Source organism: Podarcis erhardii (assembly GCF_964252035.2).
Source record: "Podarcis erhardii genome assembly, chromosome: 6".
Taxonomy (NCBI): domain Eukaryota; kingdom Metazoa; phylum Chordata; class Lepidosauria; order Squamata; family Lacertidae; genus Podarcis; species Podarcis erhardii.
The window spans coordinates 35076960-35102875 of NC_138510.1; the positions used below are offsets into that span (position 1 = coordinate 35076960).

The 25916-nt window shown below is 40.4% G+C and overlaps 1 protein-coding gene across 7 annotated transcripts in view; it reads left to right on the forward strand.

The window, feature by feature from the left end:
* The window catches only part of TRIM33 (tripartite motif containing 33), a 57776-nt gene that overhangs the window by 24389 nt on the left and 7471 nt on the right, over positions 1-25916 (forward strand). For 2 of the 7 annotated variants that reach the window (XM_081864889.1, XM_081864892.1), the window contains exons 5-17: positions 1771-1887; positions 2803-2917; positions 6431-6577; positions 9268-9385; positions 10925-11104; positions 13612-13859; positions 14064-14231; positions 14813-15013; positions 16449-16581; positions 18505-18568; positions 20610-20769; positions 22041-22387; positions 23434-23557. In XM_081864889.1, coding sequence (XP_081721015.1) covers positions 1771-1887; positions 2803-2917; positions 6431-6577; positions 9268-9385; positions 10925-11104; positions 13612-13859; positions 14064-14231; positions 14813-15013; positions 16449-16581; positions 18505-18568; positions 20610-20769; positions 22041-22387; positions 23434-23557 — 2122 coding nt within the window. The remainder of the gene's footprint in view (positions 1-1770; positions 1888-2802; positions 2918-6430; positions 6578-9267; positions 9386-10924; positions 11105-13611; positions 13860-14063; positions 14232-14812; positions 15014-16448; positions 16582-18504; positions 18569-20609; positions 20770-22040; positions 22388-23433; positions 23558-25916) is intronic. The other 5 variants (XM_081864894.1, XM_081864895.1, XM_081864890.1 and 2 more) reach the window with 4 other exon arrangements.

Sequence of the window (25916 nt, forward strand, 5' to 3'; positions counted from 1 at the left end):
AGTTCTTCAGGGAAATTCTCATTATGTTGTTTCTGGAGCATGAAATTCTTGAGGTTAAGATTGGTCACAGATTTTTAGAATAACATGCTATTTCAGAAACTTTGACAATATTAATTTGACATTAATTATTAGCAGTATATGGATAGTTGATTGAGTTTTTTTTGCTAACCAGTTGGCCGGGTCTGGTTTACTAAAATAAAGATGGCAAGCTCACAGTATTCTTCTTGCCTTATAGATGGACCACTACAATTGCTTAGATTCATATGTACAGTGGTGCCCCGCAAGACGAACGCCTCGCAAGACGGAAAACCCGCTAGACGAAAGGGTTTTCCGTTTTGGAGGCGCTTCGCAAGACGAATTTCCCTATGGGCTTGCTTCGCAAGACGACAGCCCATAGGGAAATCTCCGGGACAGTGGGGAAGCGCAGCTCGTCTTCCCCGCTGTCCTCGGACCTCCTCCGAAGCCTGGCGGCGGGGCGGGGACACCTCCTCCCGCCGCCGGGCTTCGGAAGGATGTCCCGAAGCCGAGCGGCAGGGCGGGAAAGTCTCCCCCCGCCGCCCGGCATCGGAACGATGTCCCGAAGCCGAGCGGCGGGGCGGGAACGCCTCCCCCCGCCGCCCGGCTTCGGGGGATCGTCCCGATGCCGGGCGGCGGGGCAGGAACGCCTCCCCCCGCCGCCCGGCTTCGGGGCATCGTCCCGATGCCGGGCGGCGGGGCAGGAACGCGAAGCCTTGCGGAGAGGTCCGCGAAGCCTGTCCTGGACCTCTTCTGAAGGCAGGCGGGGGGCAAAAGTCTTTGTCCCCCCTGCTTGCCTTCCCAGGGGCTTTTAAATCGCCCGGACAGAAGAGGTCGGGGGAAGGCGGTTTCCATAGGAACGCATTAATTGATTTTCAATGCATTCCTATGGAAAACCGTGCATCGCAAGACGAAAAACTCGCAAGACGAAGAGACTTGCGGAACGAATTAATTTCGTCTTGCGAGGCACCACTGTAATGCAGATTGCAATCTGGACAAGTACAGTACAAATTTCTGAGACATAAACCCTGGTAATAAAATGAGACAACAGATATAATACAGTGTGAAGTTATTAACCCCCCATTCACAGACTTATGTTCATGAATAATATTTTCTGGCATCTGCAGCAGAGAAGGATAGCAAAATTTGACGTGCAAGGGATTCTGCAAAAGTTTGACCATTTCATTGTGATTCCATATATTTGATTATTATTTAATACTCTTATGCTGCTTTTCCAGGGTTGAGCTCAGAGCTTTTTATTCTAATAAAGTATTGGAATAACCTATACATAAGTGGTTCATAATGTTTAAAAAAACAGTAAAATATCAGTGAAGCAAAAGCAGACCATTCAATGAATGGACAATTCAGCATGAACACATAATTCAACCTTCCTGATAGAATATTTGTGCAGAATGCAAATGATTTTTCACAAAATCACCACATATATTCTTAGATTTCTAGAAAGACTGGATTTTGTTTTGAGAATTGAAACAGACTAAGAGGTGTTGCTAATGGCCTTGAGATCATTCTGTTTGCAGGGGGTTGTACTATATGACCCTTCCAACTCTACAATTCTATGATTCTTTGTACAACAGAAATCCCCATTTGCAAACCTGTCTTTTAAGCATTCCTTACCAATGGTATTTATGCAGCTGCCACTTTTCACGTTAGCAAGCTTTTGTTTCAATCCAGTGTTTCCTCTTAATGCATGGTGCTCCTGCTTGATAATTGCATGTTGTCTTTTGCTTCGGAAAGGTACCAGTTTTTGGAAGAAGCGTTTCAGAATCAAAAGGGTGCTATTGAGAATCTATTAGCCAAACTCCTTGAAAAGAAGAATTATGTTAACTTTGCAGCTACTCAGGTGCAAAATAGGTAGGTGATTATTATTATTTCTATAATAATGCTTATACTGTATTATTCTTTTCTTCAGGTGGGCTAGTTTATAGGATTACTAAAATTCTAGCCTCTGAAGATGGAAGAAGATCAGCTATTCAGCCTGATCCAGCAAACAGAATCCACATGTACAAATAGATTTCTGCAAATTTTATCTGTTGTACCAAATTCACAAGTGCCTGTTCAATGAAGAGCAGTGTGCCCATGCACTTTGCAGCTTTGGCAGGGAGAGCCTTCCTCACTAACGAGCTAGAACGTCCAGGCAACCTCCCTGGCTTTTTGCGGCTAAAGATGGAGAGTATGTGCATACCAGCTGTGCAGTTACTGCAGCACTGCAGTGTGTTTCATTACTCTGGAATCTTAATTGATGAAGGGTAGGTTAGAAATAGGAGTTAATAATGCCCCAGGGAGCACAACACATCAATATGACACCAGTGGCACAATAGGCCTGTGCTTATAGGAGGACAAATTGCTACCTGCTTTAGGCAGAGAGGTGAACATTAATTTGAAATAACAGGTTGCCCCTTATATTAATTAGTTTTTTTAAAAACAACAACAACTAAATTTCTCTGTGCTAAATTAGGCCCCCCAAAAGCAAAGAAAGCAGTAGAATAAACATTTCATAACACATGAAACATAAATATCTAACAAACGTAGAAGGATATTTTAATGTTGATGGAAGTTGTTTTCCCATATTGTAAAACGAAATTACTTTTAAGATTTTCCTCTTAAGAATGAATGGAAAATATGGTTGGATGTTATGTTGTATTGAAGTTGAACATACTTCATATAAATCTGTATCTATTTACATAATACGTTGAATTTTTGCTTGAGGGGGAAAAAGGTTAAAGATGTTGCAATGCTACTGCCTGACAGCACATTTCTCTCTTTCAGGATAAAAGATGTAAATGAAACTAACAAACGAGTAGAACAGGAAATCAAAGTGGCTATTTTTACCCTTATTAATGAAATCAATAAAAAAGGAAAAGCTCTCCTACAACAGCTTGAGGTACAACTAAATGCAAAATAAATAAGTAAAAATATTTGGCATGAATCCTGCTGTGTTCTTTGCACGTATATGGCTTCTTCTATCTTGAATAACCCTGTGGTTGGTTTTGTCCATTATGAAATTCTTGGCGCATTTCACACACAGTGCTAGCAAGCATGATTACATTCAAACTTTGTACAGTGGTGCCCCGCAAGACGAATGCCTCGCAAGATGGAAAACCCGCTAGAAGAAAGGGTTTTCCGTTTTGGAGGCGCTTCGCAAAACGAATTTCCCTATGGGCTTGCTTCGCAAGACGAAAATGTCTTGCGAGTTCCTGCTTTTTCCCCCCTCCCCCCCTTTTTCTAAGCCGCTAAGCCGCTTATCAGCTGATCCGATAAGGCGCTAAGCCGCTAAAAGCCGCTAAGCCGCTAATAGTGCTAATCCGATAAGCCGTCAATGGGCTTGCTTCGCAAGACAAAAAAACCGCTAGACGAAGAGACTCGCGGAACGGATTAATTTCTTCTTGCGAGGCACCACTGTATATCTTTGGTTAGTTTAAATTACTCAGTTTAGTCAAGCAAGCCAAGAGTCAAACTGTGGCTTATGATCCTGGCTTGTTAACAGACTGTAGTTTAACGTAACCAGATTTCCCCCCAGTTTGCACACAATGGGGAAATCTAGTTAATTGCGTTCATGGCTATGCTGGAGGAAAGTGGGGAGATGTGTGCCTGAGGCTTACTGGTGCTTGTTCATATAGTCCTAAACTACAGCTTAGCTAAGTGCAAAAAGGGCCATTGAGTTCCTTGCTCAATATGCCTGCCTAAAACCGACATGGATTGTTAATATTCATGACAGTTCAGTAAGGCACAAATTGCAGAGCCACTCGGTAACATGACTTTTAAGTGTGCTGCTTTCTGTGTGATGTCATAAAAATCTTACCCTTTGTTGAATGCATCATTTTAAAATTTGAAATCTCTCACTGATACTTGTCCTACCCTTCAGATTTGTGTGATCGCATCCATACCATACATTTAAAGCACTCTTATGCCACTTAAACAAACATGGCTTCCTTCAAAGAATTCTTGGAACTTTAGTTAAGAGTGCTTGTAGCTCTGTGAGGGGTCTCCTAATGGCTCACAGCATCCTTGGGAAAGTACAGTTTAAAGGATTCTTTTAGTGGCACTAATTGAATCTGTAGTTAACAGTTAAAATTCTTCTGACTTGGATGCAGATTATTATTTTTTCAGTGGATGACAAATTAGTGGTCATCTACGTTGCAGCTTTGTGTCTCATTACAATATTGGGCTGTTCATTGCCAAGTCCCCTGTCATAGGTTGAAAGGGTGTTGGTGATGTGGGTTGCTCAGAACATTTTGAATCGGACAATTTTATGATGACTTTAATCAGTTGGGATGAGATTTTACATGTTTATATTTCATAAAGAAAATGTTTTTAAAATGCTAATCTTATATGTGGTACCAATATCTCAAAATGGTTTCCATAGCCAGATGTAGTTCAGTGGAAATATTGAATAGGAAAATAATTCACAAAATGCACAATGTGGTATAATTTTTATGGTCAAATTATTGTTATGGGCATACTTGTAATTTTTTAAAAATGCAATAGCCTAATAGAATACCCTTCCCCTTGTTAAATTTTAAGGAGAAAGACTAAGACACTGAAAGGCACTATTAACAGTGCAATGCTATACGTGTCTTTTCAGAAGTAGCTTCCATTGAGTTCAGTGGGGCTTACTCCCAGGTAAGTGGGCATAGGATTGCAGTCTAATTTTAGTACACCCAAAGGTACTGTGCGTGTACTGTGCTCCTAAAAAAAAGTTAATTGCAATTTAGAAAGGCACAATTTGAATGGTATTCAATCCATTCATTATGCTACTAATTAATTCTTATGAACAAATGAAATTTTAGAAATAGATGATTCTTTACAGAAAAAGAAAAATAGTATTTTTTTTTGTAAAAATGTGACCTATAACAGTGATGTTGCTTTTGTAGAGTTTTTTGAAACTTTACAGTACCTTCCGTGTTTCAAAATTATGATAAATCATATTCACATTCCATGTTGTCTTCCTTTGTGATGCCCAGAGGTATAGATTGCCCCACTTTTTGCTTTAATTTTGATAAAATTACTGAGATGCCTGAAAGCAAGGCTATTGAATCCCTAAACTCTGCGGTAACAAGCACCAAATGGGATGGGATGGGGGATGTTTATTGCTGGTGCTATATTTATTTGATAGGTTAAGTAGGTGATGACTGCTTGAACCAAACTCTGTCAAAATGGAGATATAAAGCTAGCTTTAACTACTTGCGTCAGATTAGCACTTTTTGAAGAAATAAATCATAATGCAAAATTATGGAGCAGTTACAATCCTATTGTATGTTTTTCCCTTTTTTGTGAACTGCCTTGAGCATCTTTTAGGTGGATAATGTATAAAATAATAAAATTGTATATATGGAATGTAGCCAACATTGTGTGAGTAGAAGGCAGGCTCACATAGTGGATCTTTTCTTTCTGCCCTCTGTATCATCCCATCTGTATCATCCCACCACCACCCCAAAACAAACAACTGCTCTGGAGGGCTGGGGATCACTACCAAACATCACAGGGCTCTGTTGTCCAGTGCTACAGTGGTAGGAAGAATTGCCCATAATTGGGCAGAACAAGATTTTCCCTTTTTCTCCTCTGAGGCCCCATCAATCCCCCAAACTAAAGGGTCCCCCAACCTCTGGGACAGATTTTGGGAGCATGCAAAGGGCCATGGGGAGCAGAGATAAAGGGAAAGGGTGAGGTATAAATCTATTATTATTATTATTATTATTATTATTATTATTATTAATTAATTTATTAGTGTGACTGGAATCTCAATCTGCTCATGCACAAACGTCATTGGATGCAACCCAGCATCTATATTTTAAAATAATCTAAAATAAACTACACTTTTCAGCATTATAGGAAGAAAATACATCTGAAATAGTTGCATGCAGTTTAACTAACACTAATGATTACAATTATGGTTACTGGGAAACTGTATGAGGAATGAGGAAGTCATGTCTAAAATAAATCCATCTGTGAGACTGAAGTGTGCAACCACAATTAAACTGAATAAAAATTGATGGTATTGCCAATGACTATAAATATTATTTATTACAATTAAATCCAATTTTCTTCCATTATTGTTTGAACTTTTTGAGTTCTGACAAAGTCTGCCACCCAACCACTTACTTAGCTTCAACAAGTTTTCAGCAGTGTACATTTTCAGATCATGTCCATGCCAACATGATAATTGTAATTTTAAAAAAACAATTAACAGAATCCAATGAATTGTTTTTGTTCTGCCCCGTGACCTGTCAGCACTCAGTCCACTCTCAAAATGTTGAATTTTACCCACTATTTGTTATAGCCACACTTCTGATTTATGTCTCTACTAAGTATCTACACGTTGCATAGATAGATGTTTTAATTATTGCACTTGGTATTATTTTAAAAAAATGGATATGTGTGCACTGTTTCTATTCAGACTGTAACAAAGGAGAGACAGATGAAGCTAATACAGCAGCAGAACGATATCAGTGGTCTGTCACGGCAGGTGAAACATGTGATGAACTTTACTAATTGGGCCATTGCAAGTGGCAGCAGCACTGCATTACTCTATAGCAAGCGACTGGTAAGGAAAGCTTTGAATTCCAGTATAGCATAGATTATACTCTTATTCTTGCATTGAAACAAAGAATATTGCATCATGGGGACCCATATTTTTCTTACTCTCAGAGCTTTCAGGTAAGTACAGCTAATGCCACTTTGCTAATATTTGTACAAGTGTTTCCAGTCCACATTTTATTCCAAACTTGATATTTAAGGTACTGTAAAATTTGGAAGTTTGTTTGTTTGGCAAGCCAGCTAGCCCTGACACATGCTGCATTTTGATTAGGTAAATGTAACACTGCAATACATGGCGTTGACAATTATGTAGGTCTTTCTAGCAGGTGCTCAATGGTTTTTTACCTGTTCCTGAATCTATACAGGAGTTGATGTCAGGCCAGATAGTTTCTGGTGGTTACCTAGGCTTCATGATGGTCAGCTGAGGGGCAATTTGTTGGCTTCTTTGCAAAGTTCATGGAGTTAGATGTTGTTTGAAACAATCAGTTTCACTTGTATAGACAGTCAGTGAACCTTTAGTGCCTTGTAGCTATATGTAATTTCCTCAGTACCAGTGAAGTGAGTCTGAAAAGGACTCCACCATAACCATTGATGGTGTGTTGGTAAGGCAGCTATAGCAACAACTTGCCTCCCCAAAAGCCTATGGGAGAATATGATGCTAACAACCAATACCAAGAGGAAGGTCTACCGGGCTTGTGTGTTGAGCACACTGCATAATGGAAGTGAGTCATAAGCAACTTACACCCGCCTGGAGCGACACCTCAATGCCTTTTGTAAGCGCTATGTCAGGAAGATTTTGGACATCACATTGTAGGACAGAGTCTCAAACAAATATGTGCTCTTCCAAGCCCACATTCCCACCATGTCCACACTTCTGTCTCAGCGATGTCTACTGCGGCTTGGTCATGTCCACACAATGGAAGATGGCCAGATCCCCAAAGATGTGCTTTATGGGGAGCTGTTTTTAGGCACCAGGCCTGTTGGAAGACCAACTCTGTGTTACAAAGATGTGGCATGAAGGCTGGCAACATTAACCGTGCCATGTGGGAATCCCTTGCAGATGGCCACATTGCCTGAAGACAGGTCAGGTATCCATAGTAGTGACCAGAGGAGAAATGACCGCTGGGAGAAGCACAGAAAGAAGAAATGCCATGGTGCTTCTGTAACAGTGAAACCAGACACCTTTATCTGCAGTAAAACATGTTTCTCCCATATTAGTCTCTACAGCCACAAGAGGCACTTTAACTCTCCAATGGTTTGACTTTACCCACCCGATGGCTCACTCTTCCATTGTCTCTTCAGACAGACAAATGCCAACAGTTTTAACAGTTATATACCATCCAATGAACAACTTCATCTGGGTAGTTAAGTTAAAAACCCTAACAGCAATCACCAAGAATTCTAAAGAGTAAAACTTTTCCCAAGGAATTTTTTGCATTTCCCCTCTCTAGTTCTAGTTACTTGTAAAAACAAAACAAAACACCAGGATAAAGTAAAACCAAAAAACAGAAATTTCAGTTGATGAAGTTGTCACTTGATTTGCTTCAAGTCAAAACCAGTTGTTTTAATGATGGACTGCAAATCATAGCTAATACCCTGATTGCATAAAACCATATCTGAATGTGTTTTACCTTCCATATTGGACTACATTTGGCAGCTGGCTTAAATGTTTAGCACATTTATATAGCATGGAAAATTAATACAGTATTTATAAAAGTTGTGTTTACATGATAATTCAGATGCCAATTGAAGTGGGCCATCAAAATTTTACTTGCATCACTGCAAGTAAAATTGGATCAATATCAGCAGTTGCTGTGAACTGATCCTGCTCAATTCTCAGTAATTCCTGTGTCTGTTTCAGTGAAAGGCAGGAAGCACATTTTTCCATTAGAATTTTGATACTGGAATTTGGCATTTAGCTTGCTGGAAGTGCTGCTGGAAGATAAGGGGAACAAATTAGGGGGAATTTACTATCATTTTTGAGTGTTGGTATGGCTCTCTCAGTTTGTAATTCCAAAGTGATAAAAGTCTAGCACCTTGCTCAGGGTGTGTGTCTTTCACATTGAATGACTTGAGCTTTGGGTGGTACCTTAATCATTGAAGCAAATTAGAATTTAAAACCAATTCCGGGGTTTTGACTTAGAATAGAACTTTTCCCATGTCAAATATGCATCGTTTGCTTTCTACTCACATGGAAAAATTAAAGTCTTGTTCTATATTTTGTGTATGTTTTCTGTGTTATCATTTGAACATTGGTACAACTAAAGTCAGGCATGTATAAAAATACAAGTTACCACTTACAAACTCTGGGTGGTATCAGACTAAGCTATTCCTAAAGTAGATCCATTGAAATCAATGGGTTTCAGTGAGTAAGTATTTTCATTCCACTGGGTATACTCTGAATGTGGCTTAGTCCTGTGCCACCATCTATTTGCTTAAAATCTACCTTCTTGTATTTTAGAAGTAATGCACTCCAGTAGTAATTCTCTTGCGACCTCATGTTTGTATCCTGCAATTCTTCTAAGCGACTGAAAATAAGGTTTAGCTTATTTCTATGAGATAGGTTAGGATAAGAGATGGCAGCTTGCTCAAAGCCACACACAGTTGTTGACAATTTGCATTTTGTTTTGTCGACTTCTTTTTGTTGACTCTCCTCACAATGTCATCACTAATCTGAGAGTGTTTGTCTTCTCACAGATCACGTTCCAGCTGCGACATATTTTAAAAGCACGATGTGATCCTGTCCCAGCTGCTAATGGAGCAATACGCTTCCATTGTGATCCCACATTCTGGGCAAAGAATGTAGTCAACTTAGGTGAGAGGGTGTTCCATTTTTCTAAAAGCTGAATTCAATGTGCAAAAATTCTTAATATGATGAGTAGCATGAACTAGATAGAATTTTCTGTAGACTACCACTAAAATTGGTGGTAGTGTCTTGGATCCATTCATACCAGGAAGCTTTTTTTCACTGTATAATTGTATAAAATTATCTGACTTTAAGCAGACATTAAGCCAAACTCCCCTTGTTTGGCAAGTCCTCTCCTCTCCTGTGCACATGATGAACTGTCATCTGTTTGCTTGTATGGGGTTGGATCCGAGCCAAAGCTTTTATAACATATGCAGCCATTACCCAGATGCTTCTCTCAAACTATGCTTCTGCTTTGCATGCAACTCCCTGTCACTAGAATAGTTCTCTCTACGGTCTGGATGCATCTTTATTCACTTGGAAATCGATATGCCTTAATAGGTAGTGCTGCACTGCTGTTAATCATCAAATACGGTGGTGTTAGGCTACTTCAGATGCTTCTCCAGATTTTAGCTTTAATAGTCTTCTAAGAAAGCACTGTGGCAAGAGAGGTGGAGTGATGAGCAGGCACCACAGAGGGGAGGGTCGGGTCATGACAGTGGTGATGAAGGAGGAGTGGCGAGTGTCTCCTGAACTACATTCAAGATTACTCCATATAGATCAGTAGTGATTTCATGTACTCTGTTGGTCATTCCCTTCTATCCCTCTCTGATAATAAAGGACACTGGAAAGTGTCAGTCTACAATCAGTGTGCTTCCTTGAAGGGAAAGCAATTGAGGGTCAAATCTGGTAGCCCACATTCCGGTGTTGAAAGAAGACTTGTTTGTTCCAAACTTCTTAGTATGTTAGGCTGCAGCTTAGTTGCCGTATTTCTGTAAACAAAGAAGTAGAAAACAGTAGGAAGACATAGAAAAGTCAGTCTTGTATTTGTCCTGTAGACTTAGTAATATGAGTAATAATTTATACCAGCTAAACAGGGCTGAAAACTTTCCAGAACTTTTAGCAGCACATTTTAGATATTCTAAGAGAAAATTGGGCACCAGATTCCAACTGGTCCCAAAATACTTTTGCATGGTATCGGCAGGACATTTTGGCTTTAAAGACTTAATAACCTTCCTTATAGCGACAGATTAGAATGAGTAAAAACAAGATTCCTTCAGTGACGCAATGACTGAGCAAGGTGCATGCGTTCTTTGGCATGGCAAAGCTCTAGTATCAAGTTAGAGACAGCTTCACAGGAGGGAAATCTATACCTTCATGCATGGCTCTCCAGCTTTTGGCATATATAGAAGGAGAAAGGGCAATAGCAGGCAAAATCCCATTTAGATCCATGTTTGTGTATTAAAATCCCTTCCTTATGTGTTAGACTTATATACCTCCCCATAGTAACTACAAGTAATATAAAAGAACAGAGAACGTTGATGAGAGAATTTGTTGGTTGGATAATTAAGAGCCAGTATAGGATACTGAGCAAAATAGATTAGAGCCTCTTAGGTGTGTACAAAGGCTTACATGTCCATACCAGGTTTTTCCCGTGTTCTTCTCCAGCAGCAACTCCTCTTACTCTGTTGGAGGACACTTTCGAGGTTCCTCAAGCTTCAGGGCAGCTTGTTGGGCACTGTGAGGGGATGCTTCTGGAAAGGGGGAGGTATCGGAACCCCCCACTACATGTGCAGAGCTCATCATGCGGCCCTTTGGATTGGGGCTATACATTGGGAACTGAAAAAGGTATTGGAAATGAAGTCTTGGCAACTACATTAAAAAAAAATATATTTTCAGAGAAATCCTAGAGGGAGCAGAAAGTAAAAATAAATCAATAAATCTTGTCTTTAATTTACTGAAGAATGAACAGGTATGAGGATGGCCTTTGACAAATGCATATGACTAGAACAAATCTCTAGAATCAATGCAAGGATAATTCTGAAACCGGGGAAAACCATGGGTGTCATTGTCAAGTTCCTAAATAGACTGTTAAGAGAGGGGTCTCCTATTGTGGTTAATGGTACTGGAGTGCAAGCACTGATTTGGCTCCAGTAACACTGAAGAAAAGATTTCTAAGTTATAATTAATTTTAGACCTCCATTCAGTAAATAGTGGGTGTGTGGTCTTGCATAAAACAGATTGTCACCCTTCCAGGAAGTTGTATTTGTTTTAGAATTACTAAAGTTGAGTCGAAGTTGTGATGCAAGAAAATCTAAAAATATTTTGATTAAGAATTATGGTTCATGTAAGAAATAACCAGGTACACAAATCATTGCAACTTACAGTAGAATAGCTTCAAGGAAGTTACGAGTTTTATAATTCAGATGATCAAGAAAAGGACTGTCCAAAAACTGGGCAAAAGAAAACAGATTTTGCTTGTTTAAAAATGCAGAGGGGTAGTTACACATTTATCAGACAATTCACATTAAGTGGCAGAAAGTTTCTTGAGCAACTAACAAATGCAAAACTTTTAGCTAAAATGGAGAATTGAGATGCTTGTCTTCTGTTTTGGTGACACAAATTCAGTTCATTATAAGTATTTTAAGATGCATTAATCTGGATTTCTGTAAAACCAGCTTAGAGACTGTGCAAGAGACAAGTGTCTGTTGGGCATGTGCAAGTGACTCTATATGCACACTAGGACTTCCTAGAACTCTTGCTGCTTCAGCTGTGTCAGAGGTCTGTGGTTTGAAAAATTGTACTGCAAAGGCATTAGTACGTGCTCAGAAGCTTCCCATATAGTCTTGAATTTGGGGCACGGTACTTAAAATGTAAAATTGGGGATGGGGGACCTGTAGCCTTCTAGGTGTTCTACAACTATCATTCCTGAACTTGGCCATGCTGGCTGAGGCTGGTGAGAGGGAGTCCAACAACATATGGAGGGTCACAGTCTCCCCATACTTGTGTTAAAGTTGTGAATCATTCAAATTCCTGTTTGAAAGATGAAACAGAAAAATCATATTGCTAAACAGCGTGGTCTTATTTACAAATAACTTGCAAGCATCTTTGCAAGCATCTCTCACTGCTCAACTTAATCTTTGAAAGCAAGTTGTTGTGTAGTTCTGAATTGAGGGACACTGCAGTATTTCAGCTCAGTATCACTGCACAAGATAAGGGGTGGGTGGAATTAAACCTTGCACTCTTCTGATTGTTCCGTCTTCTGAAGTATTTCAGCAATCTCCTCCTTCCCCTCCGCACAATGTTCTGGGGGTTCTCCCAGTTCTTTAGAGTGGAACTGGAGGAGGTGGCAGGGAGGTGAGGGGAAAACCCTGTTGCACTACTGAGAGCCCTTGTGCTGACTTCTGCTAGCGTGCCGGCTTAGTTGAATCAGAAAGATAATTTGTTTAATGTGATTATAATTGAAAGACTCTTACATGTAAAGAAACACAAGGCCCCTATTATCCTAAAATGGTTATAAATGTTCTGAGGTTTTGTTTTATACTTACAGCATTAACAGAAAACAGTAAATTATCTTACTTTTTTTTAAAAAAAAAAACAAACACAACCCCACATAAAATACAGCAAGGCTATAAAATAAAAAAAATAAGTTTAAATGATCCGAATAAAGCCAGCAAAAACCAGAACAACGTTCTAATGGTCCCAAGGCACCCAAACATGTTTCTAAAAATGAAAAGACTGGGGGAAGGGTTTTTACCTGGCATCAAAAAAACTACAGCTTGGGAGCCAGGCAGCTGTCTCTGGGGAGGATATTCCATAACCCGGACACCACTTGCAAAAGGCCTCTGGTGTAAAAATTACAGAGCTATATTTGTATGATTTTCTATCTTCATCTTTTAGTCTCTTAGGTATTAAATGTGTTTCCTTTAAAAATCTCTAGAATGCTTAAAGTTACAATATATAATTTGCATATTATGCACAAGCAATAATTACTCTGTATTTAAGTTTTTTTTCTTCTAATGCTATGGAAATGAGTTCATAAAATATTGAATGCTTATTGATGACACAAAATTACTTTGTTGCAAAAATGTGTTGCATGACATTGATTGTGATGTATCTTTATGCATAAAACTAAGGTAAGATATGGGTACATCAGAACAAATATCGTATTTAAAGCCAATAAGGAAGTGCAAATAATTACCAGTCTCTGGATATATTGATTAAAAGTACATTTATTTTTAACTTTTTAGCTGCTGTGAAGCTAGGGTGTACTTAGTGTAAAACTTCTAGACTGTTAACATTTAGCTTAAAATAAATAACTTTGTGATTGACCAATTCTCTCTCCTGTTGTTTAGGTAATCTTGTTATTGAAAACAAACCAACCCAAGGTTATACTCCTAACGTAGTAGTGGGACAAGTTCCTCCGGGAACAAACCACATCAGCAAACCTCCACCGCAAATTAATCTTGCACAGCTTCGGCTCCAGCATATGCAACAGCAGGTGTACGCACAACAAAAACACCAGCAGTTACAACAGATGAGGATGGGGCAGCCTGCAGGGCAGATTCCTCGCCAGGCAGGCCCACAGATGCTGCAGCAACAGGCAAGTTTCAGATGATCTAAATTAAGACACTCATTGTAGACACTAAAGTGCACCTTTGGCACTTTGAGTTCTACCTTATTCCACAAAGTTTAAGGTAGGGTTTACAGCGCTGTCTTGTAAAGCACAAAGATGCATCTTCATTTACTTCACTTGGCAAAGAGGACTGCTTTTATCTCATCTTTTAAAATACATAATGTTTTGTAGCCTCCGAGGTTGATAAGTATGCAGACCATGCAGAGGGGAATGAATTGCGGTGCTTTCCAAGCCCACCAGATGAGAATGGCTCAGAACACTGCTCGTCTCCCAGGGATACCGCGCCACAACGGGCCCCAGTACATGATGCAGCCACACTTACAAAGACAAGTATATGCTGTGTGCACATTTTGTTTCCCATCTTTGATTCTGGACTTTTGATTCAGCTCGGCTTCTATGTATATATATCAGCTGTGAAACCTCCTTTAAAGGGACATCTCCTTCCATGTTGCTGGCTGTTTAAAGAGCCGCATAATAGGAATCTTGTAAAATTTTGGATATTACTAGCCACATGCAGAGTTTTTAAGCTAATGGAGCATCTAATGAAATGCACTTGCAGTCACATTTTACCTTTCACAACTTTATTGCCTTTTGGCTGGATGATCAGCATGTTAATGTGGGAATAATTTGTTATGTTCTCCGATTGAGGGGGAGTAGAAAGCTTGCAATAAGGTTTTAAAAAGAGGAGAAAAAAGTCAATGCTTATAATTTCTATGGAACCTTCTGACCTGTAAAAAAGTGAATAAAATGCAAAATGTTTTAGAAGGTTTAAAACAATTATCAGCAATGAGAAACTCATGGAGAGAATTGCAGGAAAGCAACAAGCTTTGAAAATTTCCAGTTTTGCATAGGAAAGAGTTTGCTCCTTATCATAACAATATTTTCTCTCTTTTGCTTCCCCCTCTCCTTTGTCTTGGCAGCATTCAAACCCAGGACATGCAGGTCCCTTCCCAGTTGTTTCAGTGCACAATAATACTATCAACCCAACAAGCCCTACAACAGCCACCATGGCCAATGCGAACCGTGGTCCAACAAGCCCATCTGTAGCAGCAATAGAGCTTATTCCATCAGTAACCAACCCAGAAAATTTGCCTTCCTTGCCAGATATTCCTCCTATACAGGTTAGTATGCTATATGAAATCAGATGAAAGCTAATAATACGACATCAGAATTTCTAGATATCAGTTGTGTGTTTCGTGTCAACACTTAAAAAACTCTATTGTAAAGGTACATTTGACTTGGGTCAACTGACCAGAATCGTCTTGTTTTCCTAATCAGCTATGAAACTCACTGGACAAATCACTGTGTCTCCTCCTAATCTGCTTCACTCTTTCATTGCATTTTACACCATTTAGTATCAGTATTTTTATTTAGAATCTTTTTTTGCTGGGGGGCGGCATTTATGATTTTTGGAACCTGTGTCTGAATTTATTCTGCACTGAAACTAAAATGCAGGAAAAGTTTTCAGTTCAGCTGTGTGTCTACTAAGGTAGGGATTGCTAACTCATGGGCCACATGGCTCCCTCAAGATGTTTTTGTGTCCTCCCAGTTTGTCATTTAATGAATTAACACCCCCCATATGCTTCTGTGGGTCCTCTGCAGTGATGCCACAAGGTTTTTTGTTCCCAGACCACAAGCACATACACAAGGCTTTCCAAATGTGTCCATTAAAAGTGTGTTTTTAACTTCTAAAACACTTCTACTATCATGCCAAAATGTGTGTTTTATTTGGGGGTTTCACTTAATTGCTTTTGTAACTCCCTCACAACCTCCCTGTGTCCTTAAAAAAAACTGTGTCCTTAAAAAAAAGGCCACACAATCTTTTTCATTTGGGCCCTGCCCACTTTTACACGAAGTTCTCGTAGTGTTGATTATTGATGGGTCAGTGCTACCCTTGGACCTTGCTTGAAGGAAAAGCCCTACTACAAAATAAATGTATTCTTGTTTAAAACTAGATCAGATATCCTAAACTATTTTTGCCATCCACCCTGATCAGCTTTAAAATAATATGATATATTTTCCATTCTTCTAGTGGCAACCCTCTTGGTAATACTGAAAGCATATGGTTTCTCCCTGTCTATGTTTATTGTCCTATATTTGAATAAGATAGTTAAAACATAGAAATCAGGGCAACTTCGTGAGTAAAATATAAGGTGCAATGAATGAGTTCCATAAGCAGAGAGTGGAAGTTGTTCTGAATGTAGACCTCTCTCTGACACAAACCTATGCATCAGTATTGACAACTGAGTTTGAAATAAGCTTGCTTCTTAAAACTCATTGAATTCTAAGATTTTGCTACAATATTCTATGCTAAAGTTTATTAATAATTTGTAGCCATGTCATTTCCTAGACTCCTTGATTATACATGCAGGAATATAGCAAATACAAATATGGCAAAACTGAGTATTCCTCTGTTTGTTTCCCCTTATTATGTGAGTAAGTGCTAGTGCTTTAAACTCCTTCAGTGAAAATACAGATGATCCTCAAGCTGTCATTTCTAGCATGTTGCATTTAGACTTGGCAGAATCACTGTGTGGCTGTCCTCCTTTATTTCAGCTGGAAGATGCTGGTTCCAGTAACTTAGATAATTTACTAAGTAGGTATATCGCAGGCAGCCATCTACCCCCTCAGCCTATAAGCAGTATGAATCCTTCCCCTGGGCCCTCAGCCCTGTCTCCAGGCTCATCAGGTAAGCTGGGAAGAGGCAGTGGGCATCTGTACATTTCTTCCTAAATTCAGACCTGCTTAAAGCAACCAGCAATTTTAATAATGACTGCTCCAAATACTTTAAAGAAATTTGATGTTTCCAGTACATTTTCTCAGGTCTTAACATCCCTATTTTTAATTTCATCCAGTTATTTCTAGTAACTTCTACAGTAATGCTGATGAGCACTTCTTTCTCTCTTCCGGTGTCTGTACCTTTTATGTAGCTGTGATTTAGCCCATTTTTAATGCATGAAATAATTTCCCCTTCATGAAATAGCCTGTAAATGAGAGGGCAATAATAATAATAATAATAATAATAATAATAATAATAATAATAATAATTTATTATTATTTATACCCCGCCCATCTGGCTGGGCCTCCCCAGCCACTCTGGGCGGCTTCCAAAAGAATATTAAAATACTGTGATACATCAAACATTAAAAGCATCCCTAAACAGGACTGCCTTCAGATGTCTTCTAAAAGTCTGGTAGTTGTTGTTCTCTTTGACATCTGGTGGGAGGGCGTTCCACAGGGAGGGCGCCACTACCGAGAAGGCCCTCTGCCTGGTTCCCTGTAACTTGGCTTCTCGCAGTGAGGGAACCGCCAGAAGGCCCTCGGTGCTGGACCTCAGTGTCCGGGTAGAACGATGGAGGTGGAGACGCTCCTTCAGGTATACTGGGCCGAGGCCGTTTAGGGCTTTAAAGGTCAGCACCAACACTTTGAATTGTGCTCGGAAACGTACTGGGAGCCAATGTAGGTCTTTCAAGACCAGTGTTATATGGTCTCGGCGGCCGCTCCCTGTCACCAGGGAAAAGGAGTACACCATAAAAAGGAGTACAGCATTGTAGCCACCAGCTCACTAGAAAGTGTAACCCAGTCTGTGCAGCAAAAAGATTCCTGCTCAACAAGTCGCAAGTAGAAATAAATTTAAAACAGTATTATTGTGGGTCATGAGCCCAATAATTTTAAAGTACATACCAGCAACTGTTGCATTGTGACTACAGGCTTTAATCCTGTGAGCGGTAAACTTAAGTTTTCTGTACCACCCATTGTCATTGTTTCCAAGGCAGGTTCCAGAAAACCAAAGCAATAAAATCACAATATCATAATATACAACAATAGTTCATAAAATGAGTGCAATTGTCATGGCTAGTATGGAGCTGAACAGCAATCTCTTTTCATATCTGTTCCATGCTCTGGTGCTTCTGTACTATTTATATAGTCTTGCAGCTGTGTAATATTCTGTGCCAGAGTGCAATTGAAGTCCTGTTCTTGAAATTCATCTGCCACTGTGAAAATTCAGTCTAGCATAACTTGCCTGTTTGTGCCACTGCTGTGGAATGTTGGAAGTAAGTGCAAAATACAGAGAGGAGGAGAAACTGGGTTTATAGACCTTTCTCTACACACCTGGACAAATGGCAGCACTAAAATTGCTCTGAATTATACTTCATACTTCACAGTGTGTAAGGTCTCTTTAAAAATGTATTGCTAGTAAATCAGCATTCAGTCCCGTTTTACTCTGCACTCCAACCTTTTCAGTTGTCTCTGATTATTCCCAGGGTTGTCAGCCTTTATTAGTGTAGGTTCTCTTTAAATGTATCATATGTTTGTGGTTAATATGCAGTCATTAATAGTCTTTTATGATAGTTGCATCAGAATAAAGTAATTGGGATTAGAAATAATTTAGGGCTTGACTTAAGACGTAAGGAATCAGAGCAACTATTTCATTTAAGGGGGGAAATTGTGAGATTAATTAACGTGAAATGACATTGAATGTAGAAGTTTTGATTTATTTTATTACCAGTGGTACAGTCTGTGCTGATACACAGGGTATCGCTTGCATAACTTTAGATGTGCAGTTATACAGCTCATGCTGCTGGTGTAAACAATGATTCATCCTTCTTAGGTTTATCCAATTCGCACACCCCTGTGAGGCCACCTAGTACCTCCAGCACGGGCAGTAGAGGCAGGTGAGTTGAATGGCTTCAAAACCAGCTACTAAGTTATTGAAGTGTATAGAGAACAAAATGCATATTACAGGATTTTTAAAATTCCCGTTTAAGAGACACATTGAGGCTTTTAAAAATCATCTGCCAAAAAATATGGATATTGTAAAGCTCCCATTTTGACCACTGCACCACATAAAGAGGAAAGGCATTATATATTCTCTCATGTTTTGATCCCTTGCATTTAGGTTCTATGCACACACACTTTCTTTTGGTCTTTCAGCCCCCACTTCTATCCTCTACCACAGGGGAACATAGTAGTTGACGACAGAACACAGGTGGCAGGGAGCCAAAGCACAAATTAAATAGGGCCAAAGGAATCACATTATGTGTGTGTTTTGTGTGTATGTGTCTATATCTCAACATACACAAACACATACCTTGCTTTGCTTTCTGAGCTGTTCACTGAGACCGTTCCTTTCTCAGCATGGAAACCGAGCAAGCTGTTCATGGAGGAAGATTGCTCTTTTCTTCCCTGGGCAGCTGGTCAGGGGGACTCAGCCATGTCCCTTCTCCCCTGTTGCTCCTCTGTTTTTACCTAATAAATGGGGGTATCTCAGGAAGGGAAGGTTTAAATCTCCCCACTTCACAGTTTTCACTCCCACCAATGCTGCTTAGCTGATCAGAAGGTAGTAGGTCAACTATGGGGAAACAGTGGCCTAGGAGGAGGTAAAACCTGTGGAGAGACTGGTAGAATCAAGGTTTCCAATCATTGCTGTACAGGTTAGGAGAACAGCCACTTGGGGTAAGTTCTCAATCAATGTTTAATAATATATATGCTTGTAAATTATATATAAAAAGTTGATAATGAACCTCATGCTGCAGAGCCCTGTCTGCGTATGTTGAAGCAAAAGTAAGACCACCAAAGTTATTATTTATGCCTTATATAGCCTGTTGTTCCTGAATGTGAACTAGTCTGTTCATATATGGAATGTAGGGGGCCAATGTGCAGCAAGGGGGGCCACTGCCACTGTGGTGATTCTTAACTTCATCGTTGCTCCTAATCTAGAGGGTTGAAACATGAAGGGGAAATGCATGAAACGTTAGCTGAAAATTAGCACAATATGTGAAAGTACAATAAGAGGAATGCGGTATTGCGCTCTTCTGATAGTTCCATCAGTGAAAGCGTTTCAGCTTGGCAGATGGCATTATCCTCCCTTCTCCTCCTGATGTTCTGGGGGTTCTGCTGACCATCACCACCCACCAGGCAGAGGGGAGGGTGCTGAGGAAGGAGAGGGAAGACGCCTTATTGCAGGCTTCCTCAACCTCAGCCCTCCAGATGTTTTGAGACTACAATTCCCATCATCCCTGACCACTGGTCCTGCTAGGTAGGGATCATGGGAGTTGTAGGCCAAAAACATTTGGAGGGTCAAGGTTGAGGAAGCCTGCCTTATTGTGTAAACTGAAGCCCCTGCGTTGGGGTTCTTGTAAGAGCTGTGGTTATTGAACATCTAAAAAAGCAAGCGTTGATGAGGAAAAATCAGCTCTGCATTCTTGAAAGGGAATTTCCACCTTACCAAACTTACAGAAGTCTTGAATTTCTCACTTTAAAAACAGTGCATGAAGTCAGTAAAAGGGACTCTACAGTGGTATACTTGGATTTCTGAAAGGTATGCTTTTCATAAGCAAAAGAGATCAGGAAACAAGACCCTAACTCCTCTAGCTAGAATGTTTAAATTTCAGTGAGCAATTTTTCTGAAATTTGAACAGCTTGTATATCTCTCTCAAAAGATTCTCCATACCAGACTCTAATGACAGAGGCAGATTTGATATTTAGGACATACTTATTTTATGTTTGGTAAAGTGCTAAAAATCCATTCCCTCTCTAATTTGGAACCACTTCTACAGCTGTAAAAACCAACTTGGTTATGATGCCTCCTAACCAAGTGCTTTATCCACTTACGGGCACAATTGCTTTCACTAATTATATGGAATTTTTAATTATTTTAATTCTAGCATTTTGAAGTGCAATTTAAAACGTGTGCTTAATCTCTTTGCTTTCCAGCTGTGGTTCATCAGGCCGAACTGTGGAAAAGAACAATATTAGTTTCAAGACTGAACATGTGAAAGTTAAACAGGAGCCAGGCACAGAAGAAGAGGTATGCAGTTACTCGGGACCAGTGAAGCAAGAAAAAACAGAGGATGGCAGGAGGAGCGCTTGCATGGTAAAAATCTATTTGTATGTTGTACAATTTATCATACAAACTATCAGCAAAGAGAACTGAGGGCATTTATATTTTATTCCTTTAGGAGAGTTGTGTTACTTCCCAAGCCCTCCCCCTTAGGGCTTGCCCAATTTTCTCTCTCCCTACATTGCAGTAGTGGCCAGTGAGGTGATACAGGTGGGGCTCAGTTGCTCTCCTGGCTTTCCAACACCATGAGGGTCACTGCTTCCCTCCTCCTCCTCAGCTGTTACTGTGCAGTAGGTTACTATTAGATTTTTTATAATACGTTATAGAAAAAGTAGGCATGTAGTCATTCCAATCTCATTTTCCAACTCAGGAGTTATTTGGAGAGTTTCACATGGGACTAGTTTGAAACAGTTTTGCCATGTCAGAGATGACCTTTCAAAATTAGTAATTTCTGGCACAGAGGAAGCAAGCAGTACAGTACCCAGTTTGCGTAGGAATTGTGTAGAGCCAGTATTGCTGGGTTCCCATCCCCTTGCACAATAGGCCTCCTATTTCAAAATATTTTAAGCTTGTTAAAATATTTACCAAATATAGTGCACTGAAAACTGTGTACAACTTGTCTGAGAATTGTCTGCACATGCATGTGCATGTTGACACTTCCCTTTTGTTGAAATTCTTTGTTTATAGTCTACCCCAATTTAATCTTTTTTTTAAAAAAAGGTTTTATCAATTTTTGAGAATACAACTGTAAAAAAATGTAACTGTGACTTAGTGAAGTACATAGGATGTTTATATCATGTTTTTCATCTTCAACATTAAGAAGTAAATAGGGAGTGATGGGAGGGTCAGCCCATATCATTTTTTATAAAGCTGAGCTGAATGGGGGAAAGAGCTGTGGAGACATGGAAGTACAGTCAAAACGAAATAAAAAAATTCCTTCCAGTAGCACCTTAAAGACCAACTAAGTTAGTTCTTGGTATGAGCTTTCAGGTATCTGAAGAAGTGTGCATGCACACGAAAGCTCATACCAAGAACTAACTTAGTTGGTCTTTAAGGTGCTACTGGAAGGAATTTTTTAATTTTGTTTTGACTATGGCAGACCAACACGGCTACCTATCTGTAAATGGAAGTACAGGTTAGAGAGACATGGAGGACAGATTAGATTGCCTACGTTATAATAAAGAAGGTAGGCAGGGGATGAAAGGGGGGGGGGAGGGAGGAGCAGAAAAAGGAAGGTGGAAAAGGCAGCAGTCTCCTACCCAATGCAATTTCTCATAGATTTTAATCGTTTGCCTTTATTTCAGCTTAGCAGTCCTGAGAGCAGCTTGACTCCACCACTTTCCACAAACTTGCATTTGGAGAGTGAATTGGAAGCACTGGGAAGTATAGAAAACCATGTTAAAACTGAACCAGCGGACTTGAGTGAAAGCTGCAAACAGTCCGGACACAGTCTTGTAAATGGCAAGTCCCCAGTGCGTAGCCTCATGCATAGATCAGCTAGATCTGGAGGAGAAGGCAACAACAAAGATGAAGATCCCAATGAAGACTGGTGTGCTGTGTGCCAAAATGGAGGAGACCTGTTATGTTGCGAAAAGTGCCCCAAAGTTTTCCACCTCACATGTCATGTACCCACTCTCCTCAGCTTCCCAAGGTATGAAAACATACAGGAACATTGAGTTAGTCACAATGAGATAGCAGCATCAGCTATCTTCTGTCAGCCAACAGCAGGGAAGGGAAGCCTTTTTCAGCCCTAGGGCTGTATTCCTTCATGGACAACCATCCAGTAACTGCCTGTCGGGATGGCAAATTTGAGGAGGCTGCATTTGCCTCACTAGCAGCCATGTTTGCTATGCACCACATGTTTGTGGCATCTGGGCTGGGCCAAGCAGGCATGATTCTGGGTCTAGTAAGGAGGACAAGTATGAAGAGATCTGTTTCTAGGTTTCAACAGGAGGCAGTGGTGGGATCCACCTGGATTGGGCTTGGAACCTGCCAGTAAAAGAGAAGAGTTTGGATTTGATATCCCGCTTTATCACTACCCGAAGGAGTCTCAAAGCGGCTAACATTCTCCTTTCCCTTCCTCCCCCACAACAAACACTCTGTGAGGTGAGTGGGGCTGAGAGACTTCAGAGAAGTGTGACTGGCCCAAGGTCACCCAGCAGCTGCATGTGGAGGAGCGGAGACGCGAACCCGGTTCTCCAGATTACGAGACTACCGCTCTTAACCACTACACCACACTGGCTCTCAAGTCACTGTCTTTCCCTACCTATCAGCTCCTACCAGTTGCAGGCGCTTTGTAGGGCAACTGATGGGCTGTGTAATTTCTGGGCATAGAGGAAGGATTGGCAGCGCTTTTGTCCTCTGGACATGGATCAAGGCGAGGTTAAATGTCAGTGATAGACAAGAATAGGAACCTGTTCACTCTAGAGCCTTTGGGCTCCATGAAACTTTCCCATTGGCTTCAATCCCTGAACATGCCAGGTCCTTCCAGTGCCCCTTTCCTATTTCTTGAAGATTTATTGGTGGTGGAAGAATGTAATTCCTGCCTGGAAAACGTGCAAACAGGACAACCATATAGGACCTGTGCATAATATAATTTATTCTAGTTACAAAAAATTGATTTTCTACCTGTAGATTTTTCAGCACACTAGTACAAAAAAATGCCTGAATTTCTGAACTATATTTTCCCTATTTTAGTGGAGACTGGATATGTACATTTTGCCGTGATCTTAGCAAACCCGAAGTGGAATATGACTGTGACAACTTGCAACATAGTAAGAAGGGGAAAACTGCACAAGGTTTGAGTCCTGTGGACCAAAGGGTAGGTTACGGATAATACATTTATCTTGTTTGGGAACTGTTCTTAACTAAATGCTCTTGGCTTTTCTTTTGCTGTTGTCTCTTGACTTAGCTTAAACTTTCATTTACATGGGTAACTTTACTATATATCTATATTTTAATTAGTAAGTGGGTGCATGTTGCTATAGCAGGGCTAGAAATGAAATTATTATTGGAGATAGTCCAGTTTTTAAGTGGCAGTTTGTTTTAATATTTATGGCTATATTGGGGGGTCTACTCTAATTGTTTGAGCTTTTGCATCATAAACAAGAGATCAGAAATCATCTAGACTACTAGACTCCAAATAATCCAGATGACTAGAATGAACTGAAAATGTGACATTTTCACTGGGAGAAAAGGGTTTTTCCTAGAATTGACTTTTGTTTCCATGCTGATTGATTGATTGATTGAACATACTGGCTTCCTTTGGGGCAAAGCTTTCCTATGATGGCTTACAAAAGATCATTACTTTCACGTGCATAGGATAATTTAGCTTCAGTGCTCTTCCAAATGATTTGTAGTACAATCCTCTTGCAATGCTTCTAGTCTGTGCCCCTCATGATCTTCCTTTTTTACCCTTTCACCTGTGATCCAAAGAGCTGTCCTTTTCGACCAGTATAGTTCCCACCTTGGCTTCAGCTCCCTCCTTAGATGGCCCCCTTGTCTCAGTCTGTGAAACATGTGCTCTAATGATGAAAAGATTTGGGAATTTTGAACACTTCCTTTTAGGTATGATTAGACTGTCTTTACTTTCTGTTTTCCAAAGCTGTTCACATCTCTATGATAGGCGATAATTCAGCATGTAATGGAACCATAGAATTGTAGAGTTGGAAGGGACCCCAATGGAGCTAGAAGCACAATTAAGCTGTTGCTTCTGTCTCTCTCTGTAGGTTTCAGTAATGGCAGTTGGTGGCTGCAGAGAGAGATGCTCACAGCTGGTGCTGTATCCTCTGGCTTTGGCAATTTGTAGCAGCTAGAATGCTTATGGTTTGATTTTCATTGATGCTATATTTCATTGATAGCTGTTTTAATGCTTTTTGTACCTTTTGGGGAGGTGTAGAAAGCAGGTATAGAAATGGTAAAATAAGTAAAATAATCACTCTATAAACGGTAAATAGTCTTGCCACCTGTGACAATGGCTTTTTTTCTAAAGGTTTTTGTCATCAATGGTCTTGAACAACTGGTTTAGTTTTCTCCATAGAATTAACTGAAATGGGATTAGCAAAGTACATTCTGAGAAGAGGATGCAACAGAAGGTTGTGACACCTTCTCACAAGTGAAGGTGCAGTCTGTGAACCAGTTTCCCGTAAAAAACAACAACCCCAGAGGCAAAACTATCAAGGGGACTTTCTCTTAAGAAAGGCTTAAATAGTTGATTTTTTAAAACTTAAAGTTGGTTGGATGCATGATGAAGGTTTCTAAAATTATGACTAGAGGGAGAGGAAAAAATAGAGAAAGGATTCACTCAAACTCAGAACTTGATGTCATTGAATGTCATTGATAAATTTAATGCATTTAATAACATAAAACAATGTGTGGTAGGTTCAGGATGGGCAGAATACTTCAGACAGTGCCTTAGATGTTGCACTGGGTGTTGTGAATAGCATACACAACTTTTAGAAAGAATTACATTTTTTGGATGATAGATCTGTCAGTGGCTCTTAGCTAGGAAGGATGCTTCTACGTTCAGAGGCAGCAAATAACCTGAGCACTAGCTTTGTGGAGGCGAAAAGGGTGGGTTGTCTACATGGTGCTTGGATTGTGTGCTTCCCTGAAGTTTCAGGCTAGTCAAGAGCTTGTTCTAATGTAGTGGGCTCTTTTTGTTGCTTAGAATATACCGTATTTTTCGCCCTATAGGACTCACTTTTCCCACTCCAAAAATGAAGGGGAAATCTGTGTGCATCCTATGGGGCGAATGCAGGCTTTCGTTGAAGCTTAGAGAGCGAGAGGGGTCGGTGTGCACCAACCCCTCTCGCTCTCCTGGCTTCAGGAAGCTATCAGCAAGCCTGGGGAGCCTGCGGGAGTTCCCCCAGGGCTCCCTAGGCTGCGGATAGCAGCCTGCTGCCCGGAGTGCGGGGCGCGCTGAAGCAGAGCACCCCACGCTTTGGGCAGACATCCGCAGCCTAGGGATCCCTCCGGGAGTTCCTGCAGGGCTCCCTAGGCTGCGGATAGCAGCCTGCTGCCCAGGTCGCGCTGAAGCCGCGGCGGGGGGGGGGATTATTTTTCTTTATTCTCCCCCCCCCCAAGAACTAGGTGCGTCTTATGGGCCGGTGCGTCCTATAGGGCGAAAAATACGGTATTCTTCATGCTGTATCAAACTGCTGTCAAAACTTCCTGCAGCT